The following is a 22,585-nucleotide window of genomic DNA, read 5'->3' as shown; positions in this document are numbered from 1 at the left end:
CATACAGCAGCTTATTGCGCCAACAAGGAGCGCTGTGCCACATGCGGAGAGCAACATGAGGGGAAATCCTGCAGTGCGACTGAGCATAAGTGTCCATATTGCGGGGGATCCCCACACGTGCTCTCAGCTTGTGAAACTTACAAGAGTCGCTGGGATAAACAAAAGCGCTCTTTGAAGGAACGCTCGAAACGCACTTTCGCGGATATCTTAAAGGGCGCTTCCCCACTGGCTCAACAACAACCATTACCAACAAACAATGTCTTTGCTTCACTGCCAGTTGACGAATTGGAAGCGGATACAGCTAACGAGGGCACACCGTTTATTTTCAAAGGGAATTCCCGGCGCAAAAATGTGTCCACTCCCAAAGTTCAACGACAAGTCCCATCGGTGGTACCCCATGTTAGCTTGCCTAAAATATCGAGTGCAGCGGACAAGCAAAATCAGGTTCCTCCTGGCTTCCGTGGGAATAGTTCACCTTCGAACGACCCAGCACTCGAGGGGACATCAAAAACCCCAACTGTCCCTTTTTTTGCGTCCAGCTCAACTTCCCAATCGGGATTTATAAAGTTGACTGACCTTGTGGATCAAATCTTCACGTGTTTTAATGTTTCCGATTCCATCAGAACCATTGTCATCTCAATGCTTCCAGTACTAAAGACAATTTTGCAACAATTGATGCAAACATGGCCCCTCCTTGCAATGATTATCTCTCTTGATGTCTAATTTGAATAGAGAGGTCGGAGATATCACTGTTTTACAGTGGAATTGTCGTAGTCTTATCCCTAAATTGGATGCATTCAAATTTTTAATTCATAAGTTCAATTGTGATGTTTTTGCTCTGTCCGAAACTTGGCTTTCTTCGCGAGATGATCTCTCTTTCCACGATTTTAATATTATACGCTTGGACCGTGATGACAGATACGGAGGGGTGCTATTGGGGATCAATAAGTGCCACTCATTTTTCCGAATTGACCTTCCACCTATTGGAGGGATCGAAGCTGTTGCTTGTCATGCAAACATTAAAGGCAAAGACCTCTGTATTGTCAGCTTGTATTGGCCTCCGAGAGCTGCGGTTAGCCGCAAACAACTTGTTGACATGTGCTCACTCCTTCCTGAGCCACGATTGATCTTGGGAGACTTCAACTCTCACGGAACTGCCTGGGGGGAACAGTACGACGACAATCGTTCATCGATGATATATGACCTTTGTAACAGCTTCAATATGACCGTTTTGAACACTGGGGAAACAACACGTGTGCCTAAACCTCCTGCTAACCCAAGTGCTCTTGACCTCTCGCTTTGCTCGAATTCACTATCGTTAGATTGCAAGTGGAATGTAATCCAGGATCCCAACGGTAGTGATCACTTGCCAATCAAAATTTCCATCACCATTGGGTCGAATTCTTCTGAATATATAAACATGGCATATGACCTCACAAGACACATTGACTGGAAAAAATATGCGGACGCGATTACTCTAGCCATCAATTCCAGAGATGGTTTACCTCCATTGGAGGAGTATAACTTCCTTTCTCGTTTGATCCATGACAGCGCGATTCGCGCTCAAACGAAACCCATCCCAGGTTCCACCATTCACCGAAGGCCTCCCAATCCATGGTGGGATAGCCAATGTTCAAAGCTTTATGTAGAAAAATCGAATGCATTTAAAGCTTTTCGGAAACGAGGAACCATTGACAATTTTCAAACGTATTTAGACCTTGAAAATCAATTTAAAAACTTGATCAAAGGTAAAAAACGTGCTTATTGGCGAAATTTCGTGGGAGGTTTGTCACGAGAAACGTCAATGAAAAAATTATGGAAAGTGGCTCGAAACATGAGAAATCGCTCTTCATCGAATGAAAGCGAGGAACATTCACATCGATGGATTTTTAATTTTGCGCGAAAGGTTTGTCCCGATTTCGCTCCCGTGCAAAGAATTGTTCGAGATATACCACAAGATAGGTGCGATCTTGATTCCGAGTTTTCGATGGTAGAATTCTCTCTTGCTCTCCTTTCAAGTAACAATTCGGCTCCAGGATCGGATAGAATTAAGTTCAACTTGTTGAAAAACCTCCCCGATGTGGCCAAACATCGCTTGTTGAATTTATTCAATAAGTTTCTGGAGCATAATGTTGTTCCGGATGATTGGAGACAAGTACGAGTTATAGCTATTCAAAAACCCGGAAAACCCGCGTCCGACTTCAATTCGTACCGCCCAATAGCAATGCTGTCTTGTATACGGAAATTGTTGGAGAAAATGATCTTGTTTCGCCTTGATCGTTGGGTTGAAACGAATGCCTTACTCTCAGATACACAATATGGGTTCCGCAGGGGCAAGGGGACGAATGATTGTCTTGCGTTGCTTTCTTCAGAAATTCAAATGGCTTACGCCGAAAAAAAACAAATGGCTTCAGTATTCTTGGACATAAAGGGGGCCTTTGATTCTGTTTCAATAGAGGTTTTGTCAGACAAATTACACTCTCGGGGTCTGCCGCCTCTATTGAATAATATGTTATATAACTTGCTTTGTGAGAAACATTTGAACTTTTCTCACGGAGATTCGGCAGTAAGTCGGTTCTCTTACATGGGCCTCCCCCAGGGCTCATGTTTAAGCCCCCTTTTGTACAACTTCTATGTAAGCGACATCGACAATTGCCTTACACAAAATTGCAGCCTAAGACAACTTGCAGATGATGGAGTGGTGTCTGTCGTAGGATCAAACGAATCCGACCTGCAAGGACCCTTACAAGATACTTTGAACAATTTTTCAACCTGGGCCATTGGGCTAGGGATCGAATTCTCCACGGAGAAAACAGAGATGGTGGTTTTTTCTAGGAAGCATAGACCAGCAAAACCAAAGCTTCAACTTTTGGGTAAACCGATCACTCATGCTATGTCATTCAAGTATCTTGGGGTCTGGTTCGACTCCAAATGTACTTGGGGGGCCCATATTAGGTATCTGAGTCAACAAAGAATAAACTTTCTCCGTACAATTACCGGCACCTGGTGGGGAGCCCATCCCGAAGATCTTATTATGTTGTATCGAACAACTATTCTCTCAGTGATGGAGTATGGCAGTTTCTGTTTTCAATCAGCTGCCAAAACACACCTCATTAAACTCGAGCGAATTCAGTATCTTTGTCTCCGTATTGCGTTGGGATGTATGCCCTCAACGCATACCATGAGTCTCGAGGTTTTGGCAGGCCTACTCCCACTAAAAGATCGCTTCAATTTATTATCTCTTCGGTTCCTCATCCGGTGTAAGGTTATGAACCCATTGGTGATCGGGAATTTTGAGCAGCTGATCGAGCTAAATTTTCACTCCGGATTCATGAGTTCATATCATGAATTCATTTCCATGCAGGTTGATCCTTCTTCGTATATTCCCAACCGTGTTTGTTTTCCTGACTACATCAATTCCTCTGTGCATTTTGATCTGTCCATGAAACAGGATATCCATGGATATTCAGATTATCAACGATCGAGGATCGCTCCAACGATCTTCGATTCAAAGTATGGGGGTATCAATTGTGATAATATGTACTTTACTGATGGGTCCTCTATGAATGAGTCCACAGGATTTGGAGTGTTCAACGAAATTTTTAGCACCTCCCACAGTCTTCAGAATCCTTGCTCAGTGTATATTGCTGAATTGGCAGCGATATACTGGGCGCTGGACAGCGTCGCCTCACGACCTGTTGAACACTATTACATTGTAACGGATAGTCTTAGCTCTGTCGAAGCTATCCGTTCAGTGAGGCCGGAAAAGCACTCGCCGTACTTCCTTGAGAGAATACGAGAAATTTTGAGTGCTTTATCCAGACGCTGTTATGTCATTACCTTTGTCTGGGTCCCTTCACATTGCTCAATTCCGGGTAATGAGAGGGCTGACTCATTAGCAAAGGTAGGTGCGATTGAAGGCGACATTTACCAGCGTCAAATCGCCTTCAATGATTTTTTTTCTTTAGTCCGTAAAAATACCATCGCTAACTGGCAACGCAAATGGAACGAAGATGAATTGGGCCGGTGGTTTCACTCGATTATCCCTAAGGTTAGCCTCAAACCGTGGTTCAAAAGTCTGGACTTGAGTCGGGACTTTATTCGCACCTTCTCCCGACTCATGTCCAATCACTGTTCGTTAGATGCGCTTCTCTTTCGTTTCAATCTTTCCAGCAACAATCTCTGCGTCTGTGGTCAAGGTTATCACGACATCGAGCATGTTGTTTGGTCGTGCGAGATGTATCTTGTCGCCAGATCGAATTTAGAAAACTCCCTTCGGGCCCGAGGAAGACAGCCCAATGTGCCGGTGAGAGATGTGTTGGCTCGGTTAGACCTTGATTACATGACCCAAATATATGTTTTCCTTAAAGCTATCGATCTTCGTGTGTGATTGTAGCTATGTCCTTATACCCTCCTTTTCATCCATTGCGAGCGATTGGCCCCCTTGGTATAAACAGTAAAATAAGTTGAAATGTAAATATACAATAGATTTAAGAATCGAGTGTGATCATCAACATTGTAACAATTCCCTTATATCCCATCCCTTTCCTGAAAGATGTCACCCTCTAAACTCGAGTAAACCGCGAGTAATCGGTTTTCCACCTTACTAACCATAGTGTTAGGAAAATTATTTATGTATAGTTTTAAAACATATACTTAAGAATTCGGCTCCTTTAAACTAATGTAACTGAGCCTGTAAAAATAAACGATTTATATAAAAAAAAAAAAAAAGACAATACGTGAGACGAGTAGCGAGACGTAGCTTACCGAATTATTTACTTTTGTTTGGTTGTGTGGTTATGGTTTCATATCAACTCGCTGAGGAAAACAACTGAAGGAAGAAATAAACAAATATATATTTGTGAAAAATAGTGTACTATAGCTGCAATAAGGTATTTATATTATATATTATTCAATATTTTTGGGGGACCGTGAGGATTTGATGAGCTTGTGGGTGTGATAAAAGTGCTATAAGTCTAAGAAATCTGTTGTCAAACTCCTCCACAGATAATCGTTCATCTCGCGGTTCTCTATCATGCCAAAATTATATTGTGAATATTTTATTTACTTCAGATGCCGTATTATTGTGCAGTAAAAGGATGTGGAAACAAGGTTCTCATAACGAAAAATAACCCGGACATTGTTTACCACACTTTTCTCCGAGATGTAGATAAAAATCAAGGTATCACGTAATTTCCATAGCAGCAGCTATGATGACCGACATCAAATGCGCCATGAACTTAATGGTTCGAGGAAATATAGGATGTTGAATTCCAAAGTTAAACCTTTTTTCTGCCTTATATGTATTAGCCATTCCATGTCGAATCGATATAGTGGTTCTCCGATTTTCGTGGAAAGTGGTAGATTTGTTCTTTGTAAAATATTAGACCCGTCTTTTCTTGTTTTTTTTATTAGGGCTGTGTGGTATACGTTGCAAATCGTGAATATTGTCACCGGATTAAGGGCATTGTAGTGATGTAGAACGTTGAACTTTTGACTAGTCTGAAATCGATCCACCGCCGCAACAATAAGAAATTTCTCACCGTGCAATTTTTCGAAATGACTGGTATACTCATCGGCAGTGCGGAAATACTCTCGGCATACAAAGCAGCAGCGCAAAGAGGGGTCCAAATTGTGTTTCAGCATACGTTCCACCGTAGTCACATAACGAATTTCCGATAGAAGTCGATTCGCCACTACCATCTTTTTAATTTCCTTCAAACCTTGTCGTTTTGTAAAATTGCATCCAGCATACGCAGGAATTTGTTTTGCTTTTTGGATGTCAACTCTGAAAAATCAACAAATATAATCATTCTTTAGCGGAATAAATATATCAAACCGACCCACCAGCGTGATTGTTCTGTTCGTGCTGCTCCAGTAGGTTTCGCAACCGCTCCATGTTGAATTTAAAATGATTTGGTCGATTACCATTGGCATGCTGTTGGATTGGCTCATTACGTGTTATCAAATCGTGGTTCATCAGCACCCAGCCCAACTCGTCCATTTTGACACGAGTGTTGCGGCGCAGTTTTATCTCTTCGAAAAGTTTCTCGCGTAGTTTCCGTTTGATGATGCCTCCGTCCTTGATCAGATTGTGCCGATAAATTCGTACCACGTACGATTCTATTTCATGCTTTTGCCCTGATGATAAAAAAAAAATAACACTTTTTTTTAAATGCTCAATAGAACCACGTACGATTAAAACGCTGCTTGCTTGGAAAGAAAAGCATTGATTGCGCGGCTAGAAGGTAAAACATACTCAAAACATCCTTCTGCACTGTTTTTAATTCGACCGCTGATTGTAGATATCTGAAAAAGTAGAAGCAATTATGAGAAATTGTTATACGAAAAAATCCAGAAGATTACCTGCCTACAGTAAAGCGTGAGCAGCTATTTTGCCAACGAATACATTTGTCACCAAAAGATATGATTTGTTTTGTAGACAAATTTGTTTTTTCACGAGCAATGGCCGAACAGCAATTTTGACATTGCGGTCCACCTATTGGCGATCTAACGTACAAATCTACACCTAGGCGGCGCTGCGGTGAAAGTGATGATTGTTTTAAATTTTGCCATGTGCGCTTATGGAAGGTTTGTAGTTCTTTCCATGAATTACAATGTTATAATCATAAATGATTATTTGATTGCAATGAGTTTGTAAGAAATTTAATTCTGCGCAATTTTATATATAACATGTTATTTATTTACCTCTTTCAATAGTGAAAACTATAAAAATGTTGACAATCGTTGAATTAAAGAAGGAAATTCCAGAGCACAATCAAACACAAGTAGAAAAATGCACGATTCCTGCATGTGAGATAGTTCTTGGAAAGCCCGGAAGTAGAATATACGTGATTGGTTTTTGAGTTTTAGGTTACATTAGCATCATTTTCTTAGTTCAAAAACAAAATCCAGATGTCACCGATCGTTTACGTTTTGCGTTAGATCGCCAATAGTATAACGCCTTGGTTTCCCTGAGTCTTGGGGATAGATTCAAAATGGTGTGAAAATCCAATGAGAAATGTAAAAAAAATTAGAAAGAGCAAAAGGTGTTACTATTCTTACAATACACATCCGCTACATAGAGAAGTATTCTTATCAAAGTCTAAAATAATCAAATTAATAAAAATAAACGAACTGCATTTTTTCGCCAATTAATGCTAGCGTTAATAATCATATGTAGAGACGTCGGTTAATCGTTCGATTAATTCAAATAATCGAATATATCGAAATTATAATCGATTAATTTTGTATCGAATAATTTGAAATCAAAATATGAATACATCGAATAATTGTCACTGTATTCGCGATTAATGAATGAAGGGTCCTTTCTCGAAGTTAATTCATTTTTAGGCTAAGAATCAGGCTATAAATTTTTTTTCATCCAACATTTTGTATCCAACCATCTAACATCGACAGCCCGATAGACCACGCGACCAGAATGACAACGTGATACGTGATTATTTCAAGAAATAAATATTCGTTCGTTTAATCGAATATTGAAAGACAATTATTCGAATGCCCCAACGATTATTCGATAATCGAATAAGTGAAAAATTTAGACATCACTAATCATATGTGTCTAATTGACTTTTGCCATAAACTTACTCCAGTATTTTAGATATATTCTAAACTTGATTACAACTCAATTTAATTTCCCGCCAAATTTGAATTGAATTGGCTGATTCTGAACGCCGGAATTATATTATTAGAACATTTTTCATTCATTAGAACAATTAGAAAACTTCACTGAAATGATACATCCGCGCACTAGTTTCATGCCTAAACTGAGAATACAGTCATCACTCACCTAGCGATCCCCGATTTTTGAAATTAATCGTTCATTCACTAATCGAATATTTTTCAGCAGTTTGTTATTCGATACGATTAATCGCCCCAAATAATCGATTAATCGATTAATCGTCATACTGAGAGAAATAATTAGTTAGTCTAATATTTCTCATTTGTTAGAAAGCCATCTGGAACCAAAAAAGTATTCATTCCGCCTGAAAAACAGTTATTATCTTTTACGCTCCCCTAAACTCGTAAAGGAAGCTCAATTCACGTTGACGGCATTGCGCTTCGTTTACGAGTTTAGGGGAGCGCCAATGACAAGATTGATTTTCAGGATAAAACTGCAGTGGCCGTACTTTTTTTTTGCTCTGGGTTTGGATCGATTAATCGACGTAAATTATTCGTTCGCTTCGATTATTGGTTTTTCAGTATTCGTTCGATTAATAATCGATTTCTGTAGGAAGTATTCGATCAATCGATTAATCGAACGATTATCGGGGATCACTACACTCACCGAAGAGAAACCATACGCTTTTCCGTTCCACCGGAGCATATATAAATAGCCAGTGTGCACTAGTTGGGAGAAATGTTGTTGCGAGTGAGTCACACTCTCTTACACTCTCTTTACTATTGGGCGTTCGAGCGCACTGATTCGCACTCCGCCACACTGAGGAGTACATTGAAGAGTAAACTGCACTCTGCAATCTCATTCGAAAAGAATCGTAGAATTACGTTTCGATACGTAGAATCACGTCGTTGTATGTTGATTTTGAATATCTTTGAAGAAGATGCACCAAAATCGCAGTCGACTACGTGTTAATGAAACGCATAGCGTTAACACAAATGTACGGAAAATTAGAAGCTTTCATATCATTTCTATTTTAACACATTACCTAGGGGAAGTGGGGATAAGACGGATAAGTTTTACTTTACTTCAATTTGATCTTTGAAAACTCTTGAATGACGTTCACGTTCTCTGTGGAACTTTTGCCGTCTCAACGTGTACATTAACTAGCATCATCAATTAATACTTAGTTGAGATTTCTTAAGCCAAATAACACGACTTGTATGTATTCCGAGGGGCAAGCTATAGCATACGCGTGACCACAGTGCAAGTCGGAGGAAATTTCTTTGACGAAAAATCCCCCGGCTACAACAGGAATCGAACCCGAACACCCGGCATAGTAATGTGAGACGCTAATCACTTGGCCACTGGTGCAACTCATGTTTTCCAAAACTTAAAAGCAGTTTCTTACAGTTCAATGAAATAGAACAAACAGAGAAAACAAGAGAAAAAAGAGTTGAATGTTCTTCCCTTCACTTTTCATCATAAGGTAAATGATTTTGGTTTGTCCAGTCGAAAATATGCTCATGGTTTGTCCACATTTTTGAACGCTTTAATTCAGCGCTCCTGTGTCAAATAAGGTATTCGAATGTTTCAAAACATATAAATAAAATTGTCTTTTTCATGATTTACAGTAGTTTTATAGTTTATTTTTACGGAATCACATGTTTTAAAGGATTATAAAATACACCTTCTATTTGTCTCAATGCGCCCTTCATTCGAGCTAACTTTTAACCGATCAGCAGATGATTATTTGGCACGTATTCAGACCTTTTCTGGATTATGACACTTACAAATATTGTAAACATCATGCTTGCACACCATTTGTATCAGATTTACATAGCTAAACCATTAATTAACGCATTTTGATGAACTCAATTCTGATCATGAGTTGTCCAATTCAATTATGTTATTTTGTCCACATGATTTCTATGGCAATCGCTTGGCACGCTGCAGTTTGTTTATTGTGTCCTTCGCACATAGCAGAAATAAAGTTTCTCTGTGTTGAGTGTGTTAAGGATAACACTTTTAAAATGCCCAAGAAAATGCAATATTCTGAAGAAAGCCTAAATTATGAATGGATCAATATGATGACAGTAAACTCAAGCAATGATAAATGCAACGTCTACTTGAGAATTTGAATGTTTTTATTCAAAAATGGTGATTTCTAAAACTGGATGATCATTTTTGGACAAACCATGATCAAAGGTGGTTAAACCATGTTCATAATTCCTCTTTAAGGAAAATCGTTAAAAAACATAGAAAAAACTGAATAATTTCAGCACCTTATGGTAGTATGTGCAACTAGTGACCTAGGGCTTTTCAACAAACCCAAACTCGTATCGATTATGTGTGATTTTCATGAAGAAAAATCGATTTGCATTTACTAGTTGCGTAAAAACACACCAAATCATTTAACCTACATTGGATGTGATTATGGATGTGGCTGTCCATTTCAACCCCACCAGTGCAATTATTTCAATAATTTAAATTTCTTCTTCTTCTTGAATGGCGTTAACGTTCCCTGTGGAACTTTTGCCGTCTCAACGTATGCATTAACTAGCGTCATTTATTAATACTTAGTTGAGATTTCTTAAGCCAAATAACACGCCTTGAATGTATTCCGAGGGGCAAGCTCTTGAATACGCGTGACCACAGTGCAAGTCGAAGGAAATTTCTTTGACGAAAAATCCTTCGGCCAGAACGGGAATCGAACCCGAACAACCGGCATGATAATGTGAGACGCTAACCACTCGGCCACGGGTGCACCTAATTTAAATTTACCACTCACGAATTAATTAACTTTTCCGTACATACCTAATATTGCTTCTCTGTTAACTCACAAACCGAAATATAACCATCAGCGAATTCAATTTTGCAATCAAACCACTCAAAATGCTCAATATCGAAACCGCAAAAATACATCCACACGCGGAATCTTGTATGATTTTTAGTTTTTGTTTCCCTTTTCCACTTTTGATCAGTATTCATTGATTTAAAAATTATAAAATAACATGTAGAAGGGATTCTCATTACCAGAAATTCTAAATTCATAATGTAACTATACAAATCAACCACTGTCCATCATACCCTCACTGTCCGTAATACCCGCACCTCCCATACAGAAAAATTTTGGAATAATATTTATTGCAATGGATTGTTTGGAAGTGTCCAAATCGGTTGGTCAAGAAATGCTGGAGCAAAAGACGCTTTCAAAAGTGGAAAAAATCTCGTGAGGCGACCAATATTTTTTTCAAACTGTACCCTTAATATGTTTCCAAAAGACGTAATCCTACGTGAAAATCACATAAAACTGAAATTCATTACCTCTACCACCTTTTTTATTTGAACCTTGATACGAATTCCCGTTGGAAACATACACACATTAATGTTACACCCATTCCGGTAGTGTGAGTACCATTCGGGTGATGCTTTTCATTCAATAAGAAAGTCGCAAAGGCAAAAGTCGCAGGTTGAAAACATGCCACAGTGAAGCAGCAGCTGAAGGACCCAAGTTTTGTTTTCAGTGCGTCACAACGGTCACAGCGATTCGAAATCAAGTTTTCCCGGTGATGTTCCGTAGGTGGGTAAACTTTCGCAGTGCTTGTGCTGTAGTGGAACTGTGTGTCCAAATGCAGCGGCAGTTAATGAAGTTCAATGAGTGGCATTTGGTGTAACAGAACTGTGCAGAAAAATAAACTTGAAACCAGCAGCAGAGGGAAGAAGGTGTCTGTGATCCGAAAGAGGAGTTTCCTTCTTCAGCACTGACTCACGCACACACCGGCGGTTTGCGCTGGGTATGCGTGTGCGTGCGGAAAAGTCAAATTTGCTCTTTCTCATGTCGCTCAGTTGCATTCTGTTTTCTTCGTAGCAGTGCTGTCGTCTATTGAAGGCTTGCTCATGTTTTGATGTCAGTGTTATGTTTTTCTGTTTTCGTTGATAAAAAGTTATATTGAGTCTGATAAGATTTCATCTGCACTGTAAAAATTAAAAGAGAAATGAACACTACAATCACTCAAAATACACATCCTATTCGTGATTCACTGTTTAATGAAACCGAGTTTACTCTCAAAACAAAGCGCTCTTTATGTTTAAATAAATGGATTTACGGAATTGTGTCATTCTGCCTAAATATAATTCTTGATCAAGTTTACTCACTGGTTTTCGTGAAAACAATTTATTGAATCAAATAAAAGTACACATTGTAGTCATTGGGTACCGGCAGCAAAGCTGGCAGCACTGTGCAGAGAAACATGCAATGTGATTAGCGAAGCTTTCGGAGATTGGACACGGTCGAAGCTCGCGGAGCGAAACATCGCAGCTCGCAGTCAGTTTTGATCGAGGAGCGTTTGTATGAATTACTCGCGAGGTTCCAACAGTCGTGTCCACAGTGCCGGCAAGAAGAAGAAGCATAAAGCTGGTTTTCTTGATTCACTTTTCTGAATATACATATTTTTTCTACCGTTTCCTGAACTGCAGCATTAGCAGCAGCAGCAGCTTACTGCTATTCGAGTGAAGTGAAAAGAAAAAAAATTCCTGGATTTACCACAGAGATATTGATGGTACCATCGGAGTAGTGAACGACGAGTAAAAACGAGAAAAAAAATATAGGAAAATAGGAGTCAATTCGTGTGTTTTGCCTTGCTGTCAAATTCCTGAGTTTTCGCAATTTTCGTGTTGGATTCGAAGCCTGTGCCAGTTTCGGTGAAATTTAATGTGAAAAGCGTAAATATTGATGTCTGCAGATTGAAGCCAGCTCTCTCGAAAGTGTTGTGTCGGTGAAATTTTTGGTGAAAATTGCCCCGGAGGATGAGTGGCAACATCATCGTCCAGCCAATCGGTGGATGTGAGTGAGCGAAAAGAATCGCTTCCAAAAAGTGCAAATAGTGGTTTTGCTGTTCCAGAATTTTTTTTTTTGGGAGCAGAAATTCGAAATTTCGCGCAGTCGGTCTATATATGTGTGTGTGCGGGTCTCCAACGGTGGAGCAAGGGAAAAAAGGGCTTTCCGAAAATTAGCGAACTTTTTTCTCGAGATTACAGCGATAAGAGGAGGGCAGGGGATCGTGTGTTTAGTTGAATCGTGGTGAAAGATAATAAAGCGATCCAGCGCCCCGCGAGGAAAAAAGAAAACAACTAGCTAAAAGTGACGAATCCGAAGACGACGACGATCAATGCTCGATTAGCTGCTGGCTGCTCGTCATCGGTGGCAACGACGGCGACGGCGGCCATATTATGGCTGAGGAAGAGTTGATGGTCGTATTGCGAAAGAGTGAGGATGCAACCTTTGGCTTCTCGCTGCTTCGAACCGATGGATTTCCGCATGTTATCTACGACATCGTGGAGAACTCGCCGGCTGCAGAATGTGGTGAGGTGCGTAGACACGGGTCGTCCCCCACCCTCTTTCCTTTTTGTTGTTTGCGTTAACATGACATGTTCAAATGTGTGGGTAGTGTTTGTCCAAAGCATTCCGCTGCTCCACCACCCATGCACGGTGACAAGATTCCGTACTAAACATGTCAACGTATAGTCGTTGGTATATGGTCTACAGCAAACAATTGTTCTACCTGTAAAATGTAAAAAATATATACATGTTACTCGACATCCACGTATAGAGCCATGAGTAGCCTATTCTATAGTTATATACGCACTTATTGTTGATAGAAACGTTATAACATTTTTCAACAGTAGCTTGACAAGGAAAAAATCTCTTCCTAGCTAATGCAAAAGGAGGTGAACCTTGAAGCTTATTTTCATCAACGTTAACATATAACAATCTTTAATTTGAAATGTGTTAAGAGGGTAGTACTCTATGGAAACCTGAAATAAATGAAAACAGATATTTCTGGCCTAAAATGTTCTCTGGAATATCTACTTTACTGTAGTTTTTGTCCCAGGCTTGTCCGATGCTCCGTTCCCAAGTTACAAGCCAATTAGTGGACCTACGTCTTTGCGTAAGGAGCGCGGATCCAACATTGAAAACGTGTTTTTCCCGAATTTAAGTTTTGCAAACTGGTGGAAGCTCTACCTCCGGAACGGGCCATCCGATTTTGACGAAACAATTTTTCCCAGACTCTCCACTAAATTTCCTGTCATCGTACGTTGGGTTTATATATATATATATATATATATATATATATATATATACTAGCTACCCCGGCAAACTTCGTCCCGCCCATTTACTTGATCAATTCTCGAGTAATGCAGAAATTTGTGTTTTATTTGTATGGCAGCCACCCCTAAGAGAGGGGGGAGGGGTATCTAACCACCATAGAAACATTCATTGCACCCTAAAGTTTCCATATGCCTAATTTGGTTTAATTTGCTTGATTAATTCTCGGGTAATGCAAAAATTTGTGTTTCATTTGTACGGCAGCCCCCTCTAAGAGAGGGGGAAGGAGTATCTTATCACCATAGAAACATTTATTGCATCCTAAAACCTCCACATGCCAAATTTGGTTTCATTTGCTTGATTAATTCTCGAGTAATGCAGAAATTTGTGTTTCATTTGTATGGCAGACCCCCCCCCCCCCTTTGAGTGGGGAAAGGACTGTCTAACCATCATAGAAACATTTATTGCACCCTAAAACTTTCACATGCCAACTTTGGTTTCGTTTGCTTGGTTAATTTCCGAGTAATGCAGAAATTTGTGTTTCATTTGTATGGCAGCCCCCCCCCTTAGAGAGGGGGGAGGGGTCTCAAAATATCACGAAAACCTTCCCCGGCCCCAAAAACCCCTACATACCAATTTTCATGTCGATCGGTTCAGTAGTTTCCGAGTCTATAAGAATCAGACAGACAGACAGACATCACTCCATTTTTATATATATAGATTGATAGATAGATATATATATATATATATATATATATATATATATATATATATATATATATATATATATATATATATATATATATATATATATATATATATATATATATATATATATATATATATATATATATATATTTATTTATTTATTAAGGCTCATATGGCGTCAGCCTAATGGGGCCGGGAGTTCAATATTTCGACAATGTTTGCTTACAACTATGTTAGTAATATGTAACCGATTACTCGCGGTTGGCTCGAGGTTAGTATTACAAGTGTTCTCATAATTGGTATGTTGCAGTCTTCGATGCTCTGTACGTGTGCCCGACACGGGATACTTCCTATTGATTGGGATGCAGCTGACCATTAATCAGCAACGCCCCCCTAGTCTGTACCCCATATCTAGCGTGGTGCGTCTTTCTCGACTCGAGGAATCCAGGATAGAATGGTCACTAGCCGGCGCAATCATCAGCTCGTGTAGAGTTGTCATGAGCGGTACAACCTTTGGCTCTTGTTGAATGATTAGTGGACTGCACAACCTTTGGCCCGTGTATCTGTAAAGAGTGTGTGTATGTATTGCCGCGACTAAGTAAAAGTTTATCGTTTGGATAGGAGGGATATGAAACGGGGACACAACGATGGAAACATCATTAAACGTTGACATCGGCGTTTCTGAGGAACAGGTATAGATGGAGCAGAAGATCAGGATCACGGCTACCTAAGATATCCCGGACGGGGATATCCGATTGTCTGCCTTGTGCTCTCAGTGCTCTAGAGAGCTGAGAGCGAGCAGCATGGAACCGGATACACGACCAGACAACATGCTCGATGTCGTGGTAGCCATCGCCACAATCACAAAGATTGTTTGCTGCGAGCCCAATGCGATAGAGATGCGCGTTTAGGTTGTAGTGATTGGACATAAGCCGAGATATCACGCGAATGAAATCACGACCTACATTCAATCCCTTGAACCATGCACTCGTCGAGACCTTAGGGATAATCGTGTGTAACCAACGACCGAACTCATCACCACTCCACATGCGCTGCCAACTTACGAGCGTATACTGACGAGGAATGTGGAAAAATTCATTATGAGCAATTTGCCTTTCAAAAAGTGTGCCTTCTGAAGCGCCCACCTTAGCTAGCGAGTCCGCTTTCTCATTCCCCGGAATCGAGCAATGAGAGGGAACCCATGCTAAGGTAATCTTGAATAATTTTTCGACCAAAACACTCAATAGTTGTCTTATTCTTGTTAGGAAATAAGATGAGCGTTTATCAACCTTCATTGAGCGGATAATTATACACCCAGGTATTTGAAAAACATAGAGTGTTGGATCGCTTTGTCGGATAGGTGAAGCTGGAATTGGGCGGGTTCGTGCTTCCTAGAAAAAACGACCATTTCAGTTTTCTCCGTAGAGAATTCGATACCCAGCTTGAGGGCCCACGTGAACAGATTGTTCAGGGTATCTTGCAACGACTTTTGCAGAACGACGGGATTAGTACCCGTGATGTAAATAACTCCATCGTCTGCAAGTTGTCTCAGCGTGCAGTCTCTAGTTGATTGTCTAACCATATCATTGACGTAAAAACTGTACAAGAGGGGGCTTAGGCAGGAGCCTTGTGGTAGGCCCATAAAACTGTAACGTGAAGATTTCGAGCTGCCATGAGAGAAAATCATATGCTTTTCTGACAGTAAATTGTACAGGAAATTATTGAGAATTGGTGAAAGTCCACGATTATGAAGCTTCTCTGAGAGAATTTCCATGGAAACTGAATCAAATGCCCCTTTGATATCGAGAAAAACGGAAGTCATTTGTTTTTTGCGAGCAAATGCGATTTGGATTTCAGAAGATAGCAGCGCGAGACAATCATTTGTCCCTTTACCTCGGCGGAAGCCAAACTGCGTATTTGACAGCAAATTGTTCGTTTCGACCCACTTGTCCAAACGAAGTAGAATCATTTTCTCTAACAATTTACGAATACAGGATAACATTGCAATCGGCCTATACGAGTTGTGATCGCAAGCCGGCTTGTTGGGTTTCCGTATGGCTATCACTCTCACTTGTCTCCAGTCATGCGGGACAATATTCAGCTCTAGAAACTTGGTGAACAAGTTCAGCAAACGCTGTTTTGCCAAGTCGGGAAGATTCTTCAACAAGTTGAATTTAATCTTGTCCGACCCCGGAGCTGAATTGTTACATGAGAAAAGGGCAATTGAGAATTCCACCATCGAAAAATTCTCATAATCGCTTTGAAGTGGAATGTCGCGTACGACGTTTTGTGCAGGAACGGTATCGGGGCAAACCTTCCTTGCAAAGTTAAAAATCCAACGGTCAGAGTATTCCTCACTTTCGTTTGTATGGTTCCAGCCACGCATTTTCCTAGCCGTATTCCAAAGAGTGCTCATAGCGGTCTCCCTTGACAAACCATTGACGAACTTCCGCCAATATCCACGCTTTTTTGCTTTAATCAAACCTTTTTGTTTGGCTTCTAGAGCTTGGTACTTTAGAAACCATTCCACTAATCCAGTTTTCCTGAATTTTTTGAAAGCGGATGATTTTTCAAGGTAGACCTTTGAAAATTCCTTGTCCCACCAAAGTGATGGAGGACGACGTCGGAAAGTGGTAGCCGGTACACGTTTCTTTTGAGCTTGAAGTGAGCAAACTCGATATAAAGTTATACTCTTCGAGTGGAGGAAGTTCATGCATTGAAACAATTGCTTCAGATATTATATCCGCAAATGTTCTCCAGTCAATATTCTTCGTGAGGTCATACGAAATATTGACTGACTCACGAGAGCTTGATTCATTAGCGATCGATATTATAGAAATTATTGGTAGGTGATCACTACCGTGGGGATCTTGGATTACCTTCCACATGCAATCCAGGGATAAAGAAGAAGAGCATAAAGATATGTCTAGCATGCTTGCCCGTGCAGGAGGATTGGCTATTCTGGTTGCTTCCCCAGTATTCAAAACTGTCAATTTGAAGTTGTCTCACAGATCATAAATCAAAGTGGCACGGTTGTCATCGTAGAGTGATCCCCATGCTGTTCCATGGGAGTTGAAATCACCTAAGATTAACCGCGGCTCCGGCATTGCCTCGATAGTATCAAAGAACTGATGGCGGCCTACCGTAGCTCTGGGAGGGATATATATCGAAGCAATGCAGAGGTCTTTGCCATTGATTTGTGTCTGGCAAGCAACAACTTCAATGCCTGTCATCGATGGGAGAGTGACTCTATAGAAGGAGTGACATTTTTTAATCCCCAATAGTACGCCACCAAACGAGTCATTTCGATCGAGGCGAATAATGTTGAAATCGTGGAAATTCAGCTCGTCGGCTGAAGAAAGCCATGTTTCACAGAGGGAAAATACATCACAGTTAGAGTTATGAACTAAAAATTTAAATTGATCTAGTTTAGGGATGATGCTTCTGCAATTCCACTGTATTACAGTGGTCAATTCCTTGACCTCTTGCACTGAATCAGGCATCGAGGGAAATGAACGCTGCTAAAAAGGCACATTTTTCTTTCAAGAATGTTCTCACTACCGGAAGCAAACATAATACTATGCTTTTAAGAGAGTCATTAATATTCAAAGCATTCAAAATGTTGTCCACCAGGTCAGAAAGCGCAAACAAGCCAGGTTGTGACTATTGCTTTGACCGCGAAAAAGGAACAGACGTATTGGGTGTTGTTCCGGAACGTGCTGAGGACCCCTGGTTAGTAGAAGAACCGTGTAAACCAGGAGGTACTTGCTTCGGTCTATTTTCAGCACGTTCGGTTCGAAGTTTCAATCCAACTTGGGAAATTTCGGACTTCTTACTGGGGAGTGATGGAAAAGTAGTAATTTTCCTTTTCCTGATGGCACTCTGCGATGTACCAGAACTTCCCGCATTGGGAGCGTCAGCGACAGGCTCGTCGTTCTGCAGGAGGGAGTAAGGATTGTCCTGCGTCGTTGGCACGGAATTCTTAAGCATTTCTGCATAAGTCCGTTTTGAAAATTCCTTTAAGGAACGCTTGATTTTTTCCCCTCTTTGTATGTACACCGGGCATTGAGAAAGATCATGGGGGCCCCGTCGCAATGAAGACACTTGCGCTCTTTTGCGCAAGAAGTCCCATCATGACTCTCTCCACAATCTGCGCAACGCTTTTTGTTGCAACAGTAGACGGCCGTGTGACCAAGTTGCTTGCAGTTGTTGCAACTCATTACCCGGGGTACAAACATTCGAACAGGTAAACGAAGCGCATCTATCGAAACGAAGTTTGGAAGGGCGGAGCCCTCAAAGGTTACTCGAAAAGAATTTGTCGAACTGATAACTCTCTTATTATTTATAATAGATACGGATTTCAGTTGGTCGCATGCAAGAATCTTCACAGTTTTAAGCGAAGAGTTCTTGAAGCGACCGACTCCATCCTTGAGTATATCATTTCGGGTCAAACCCTTTTCGGTGATTACGCCGTCGATTTCTACGTTACGACAGGGCACGTATACGCGATATTCAATCGCAAAGAGATCGCAACGGGTTATATCATTTGCTTGGGTCCGGCTGGAGACGACAACTCGTAATTTGTCTGGCCCCATCCGAGTAATCTCGGTAACATCTGAGAAGTTTTTTGTCAGCTCTTTAGATATGCGAATAACATTGAGGGGTTTGGATTTTCGCCTAAAGTACACAATGAATGGGCCTTTGGAGCCCTCAGGGTATACTTTTTGACGAAAATCCAGTTTTTCTTCATCCTCCTCATCATCAGAAATTACGTTTTCTATTCCAATTTCTACTTCACCTTCCGGTTCTTCAGGGGGTTCCGTATCAGAGATATACGTTGGCGTCGTTGCGGGATCCTCCCCGCCTTCAGCCATAGTAATAAATTTCGTCAACTGTTCGATATGAACATAATTTATTGGTAATAAAAAAACAAATTTAAAAAAAAAATATAATAAGATAAACTTCTATTTTAGTTACAGTAGAAAATTATAGTTATTCAAACTAATTTTTATTAAATTGAATTCAAAAATGAAAAAAGTTCCAACAAATGTTCAAGTGCAATATATATGAAGATGGTCACCCTAATGCCAACGCTTGATGATTACGTAAACACCCAGCGAAACAATGGTATTTGTTATGCACAGAAAGTGGAAGAAATGATAGAAAGGAGAAAAAAAGAAATAAACTTCTACTTGCCGCTGCGGTGTGACATATGTGATCTGTTGAATGGATCCTCAGTGTCTCGATCGTACACCACTTATTTGGTTGAGATTCACCACGTTTGCAAGCGCGCCGGATGAAAAAACACAATAGAATCGATGTGAAAAAAACACCTCTTTCGGATCGACTGAAGAATGCGTCCGATAAGCTTGTGACGCTTGTGACGTTGACTTCGTATGGACTTTTTTTTTGCACAATCCCAAATGAAATGAGAAAAGAAAACAGAAAGAGATGTCTGCACGCATACATACAAACCATTTTTAGGCCATTTTTTAAAACAACTCATTACGAGGTGCGGATTAAACGAAAACTTCGGGTCGAACATTAACACGTTGAGCGTTGAGCTTTTCGGTAGGAAAGCCCTAACTGACTGGGACTGACAGTTACGAAATAAGAAGATAAAAATACATACGGATTGTTTTCAGATGTTTTACAAAATCTGACTACTTACTAGTCGAATTTCTGACCATTTTCTATTCTATCGTATCTTTGGGAGCTGGGACCGACACTGATATTAGGCTGTCAAAAAAGTCCTGCGGTATTTCCGCGAGGTGTCGTTGTAAGCGCGTAGTTCTAGTTGTATTCATTGTATCGAGTCATACTATAGCTTGTTGGAAAGGTATTTTTGCGCGCTATCATATAATCCTTGACAGTGTTTTGTTTGGTTAAGTCGTTCGTGAGTTATAGTGTCGCAAATATGGAGCAAAATAAAGAGAAAATCCGACATATTTTACAGTACTACTATGACAAAGGTAAAAATGCATCTGAAGCTGCCAATAAAATTTGTGCAGTTTATGGACCCGATACAGTTTCCATTTCCACCGCACAACGATGGTTTCAACGTTTTCGTTCTGGTGTAGAGGTCGTCGAAGATGCGCCACGCTCCGGAAGGCCTGCCGTCGAAAATTGCGACAAAATCGCTGAATTAGCCGAGAAAGACCGGCATAGTAGCAGCCGTAGCATCGGCCAAGAGCTGGGGATAAGTCATCAAACCGTTATTAACCATTTGAAGAAGCTTGAATTCACAAAGAAGCTCGATGTATGGGTGCCACACACGTTGGCGCAAAAAAACATCTTTGACCGTATCGACGCATGTGAATCGCTGCTGAATCGCAACAAAATCGACCCGTTTCTGAAGCGGATGGTGACTGACGATGAAAAGTGGGTCACTTACGACAACGTGAAGCGCAAACGGTCGTGGTCGAAGCCCGCTGAAGCGGCTCAGACGGTGGCCAAGCCCTCATTAACGGCCAGGAAGGTTCTGCTGTGTGTTTGGTGGGATTGTCAAGGAATAATCTATTATGAGCTGCTTCCCTATGGCCAAACGCTCAATTCGGACCTGTACTGCCAACAACTGGACCGCTTGAAGGTAGCACTCATGAAGAAGAGGCCATCTTTGATAAACAGAGGCCGCATTGTCTCCCATCAGGACAACGCCAGGCCACACACTTCTTTGGTGACGCGCCAGAAGCTCCGGGAGCTCGGATGGGAGGTTCTTTTGCATCCGCCGTATAGTCCGGACTTTGCACCAAGTGACTACCACCTGTTTTTGTCCATGGCGAACGAGCTAGGTAGTCAGAAGTTAGCCACAAAAGAGGCCTGTGAAAATTGGCTATCCGAGTTTTTTGCCAATAAGGAAGCGAGCTTCTATAACAGGGGTATTATGAAGTTGGCATCTCGTTGGGAACAAGTCATCGAACAAAACGGCGCATATTTGACATAAAACAGATGATTGTAACTAATTTTATGAACAAATGAAAATTCAAAAAAAAAATACCGCAGGACTTTTTTGACAGCCTAATATTATGCAAACGCTCTTGATGCGGGTTGAATGGAAAGCGCAGTGATAAAAAAATCGGGGCTCAAAGTGTTAACCCTCCTATACTCGAGCATACAGTCTCACAGACAGACCAAATTTTGTTTTGAGGAGGCTGAATTACGCCATTTTAAAGACTATTGAAATAGAATGAAGTTGAAGAAAAAGTATTTTCTGGAGTTTTTTTTTTATTTATCATGACTTATTATTTTACTAGCTGACCCGGCAAACTTCGTCGCGCCCAAAATTTGTTTTTTATTATCAATACCTTCAAACATTCACGTTTTTTATTAAACGCAAATTCATAAGTTCAATCGCAGAACTGTCCATTGATTGATCTTCTAATCAATAATTATAGAATAATTGCTAAAAAATTCCTAGTACTTCTACCAAAACTCATCATTATAATATCAGATTATTTTCAGACACAATTCTCGTTTAATATTTTTCAACCTCTTGCAAATAGCATGCTTCTCCGTTACATGGAATAAATGTTTGATACAGAATAAATGATAGAATAAAGACAGGCCCCTCTCCTCTTCTTTTCTTAGAGAGGGGGGGAGAGGGAGTGTCTATTCACCATAGAAACGTTTCGGGCCTTCTCCATTCGACCGCGGATCGATCTCCATCGCTAATGATTGTTGCGTGGACGTAGCTTTTCTATAACAACACAAAGATGGTGAACGCGCAACCAATGTGACTACAAAGATCCCCAGTATAAAAATTCTTGTCAAAACAAGATGTTTCAATGGTAGTTTATATGCCATAGCATAAAAAAAAGAAATGTTTCTACAGTAAACGAAACGAAAATGTTGTTATTGTTGGTCGATTTAATATATTTTCTCAATGTAATGTTGAATCCGAACATCTTTAGCAGACATATACATTAGGGTGCCAATGAAAATGGTCATCTCTAATTTCAAAAAGTTACCTCATAAAAAATGTTCACCACCTCGAAAAAACACCCTATGCCGAATATTAGCTCAATCGGACTTAAGGGAATGTGGCGCAAAGCGGTCAAAGTTTGAGTTTTTTGAAAATCGAAAAATCATCTAAGGGAGGAGTAAAGGAAATCGGGGTTTTCGAAAAAAAA

At 40.5% G+C, this 22,585-nt stretch overlaps 2 protein-coding genes across 11 annotated transcripts in view; one reads left to right on the top strand and one right to left on the bottom strand.

Moving 5' to 3' along the window:
* Window positions 1-4,807: 4,807 nt before the first annotated feature.
* LOC129762477 (uncharacterized) lies at window positions 4,808-6,404 on the bottom strand. The gene is made up of 4 exons (XM_055760762.1): window positions 6,375-6,404; window positions 6,197-6,309; window positions 5,848-6,141; window positions 4,808-5,788 (listed from the first exon to the last, which is right to left on the bottom strand). Exons 2-4 carry the CDS (start codon window positions 6,255-6,257, stop codon window positions 5,718-5,720), a joined length of 426 nt encoding a protein of 141 aa, XP_055616737.1. The 5' UTR covers window positions 6,258-6,309; window positions 6,375-6,404; the 3' UTR covers window positions 4,808-5,717.
* A 4,683-nt stretch (window positions 6,405-11,087) lies between these two features.
* LOC129770883 (PH and SEC7 domain-containing protein) overlaps window positions 11,088-22,585 on the top strand; it is a 243,023-nt gene continuing 231,525 nt past the window's right edge. For 9 of the 10 annotated variants that reach the window (XR_008742316.1, XR_008742292.1, XM_055774726.1 and 6 more), the window contains exons 1-2: window positions 11,088-11,222; window positions 12,119-13,009. Coding sequence is in view for 8 of the 10 variants with exons in the window: in XM_055774726.1 (XP_055630701.1) it covers window positions 12,872-13,009 (138 nt within the window). In the remaining 2 variants the exon portion in view is untranslated. The remainder of the gene's footprint in view (window positions 11,223-12,118; window positions 13,010-22,585) is intronic. The other variant, XM_055774167.1, reaches the window with a different exon arrangement.

Source organism: Toxorhynchites rutilus, chromosome 1 (genome assembly GCF_029784135.1).
Source record: "Toxorhynchites rutilus septentrionalis strain SRP chromosome 1, ASM2978413v1, whole genome shotgun sequence".
Classification (NCBI taxonomy): domain Eukaryota; kingdom Metazoa; phylum Arthropoda; class Insecta; order Diptera; family Culicidae; genus Toxorhynchites; species Toxorhynchites rutilus.
This window is presented reverse-complemented; position numbering and strand designations above follow the sequence as displayed.

Excerpts from the sequence above, each read along its gene's own strand:
- LOC129762477 (XM_055760762.1), bottom strand. The coding sequence starts at position 6,257 with ATGTTTTACCTTCTAGCCGCGCAATCAATGCTTTTCTTTCCAAGCAAG. Across the intron at positions 6,142-6,196 it reads AAGCAAGCAGCGTTTTAATC|GGCAAAAGCATGAAATAGAA; the intron begins GTACGTGGTTCT and ends TTTTATCATCAG. Across the intron at positions 5,789-5,847 it reads CGAACAGAACAATCACGCTG|AGTTGACATCCAAAAAGCAA; the intron begins GTGGGTCGGTTT and ends TTGATTTTTCAG.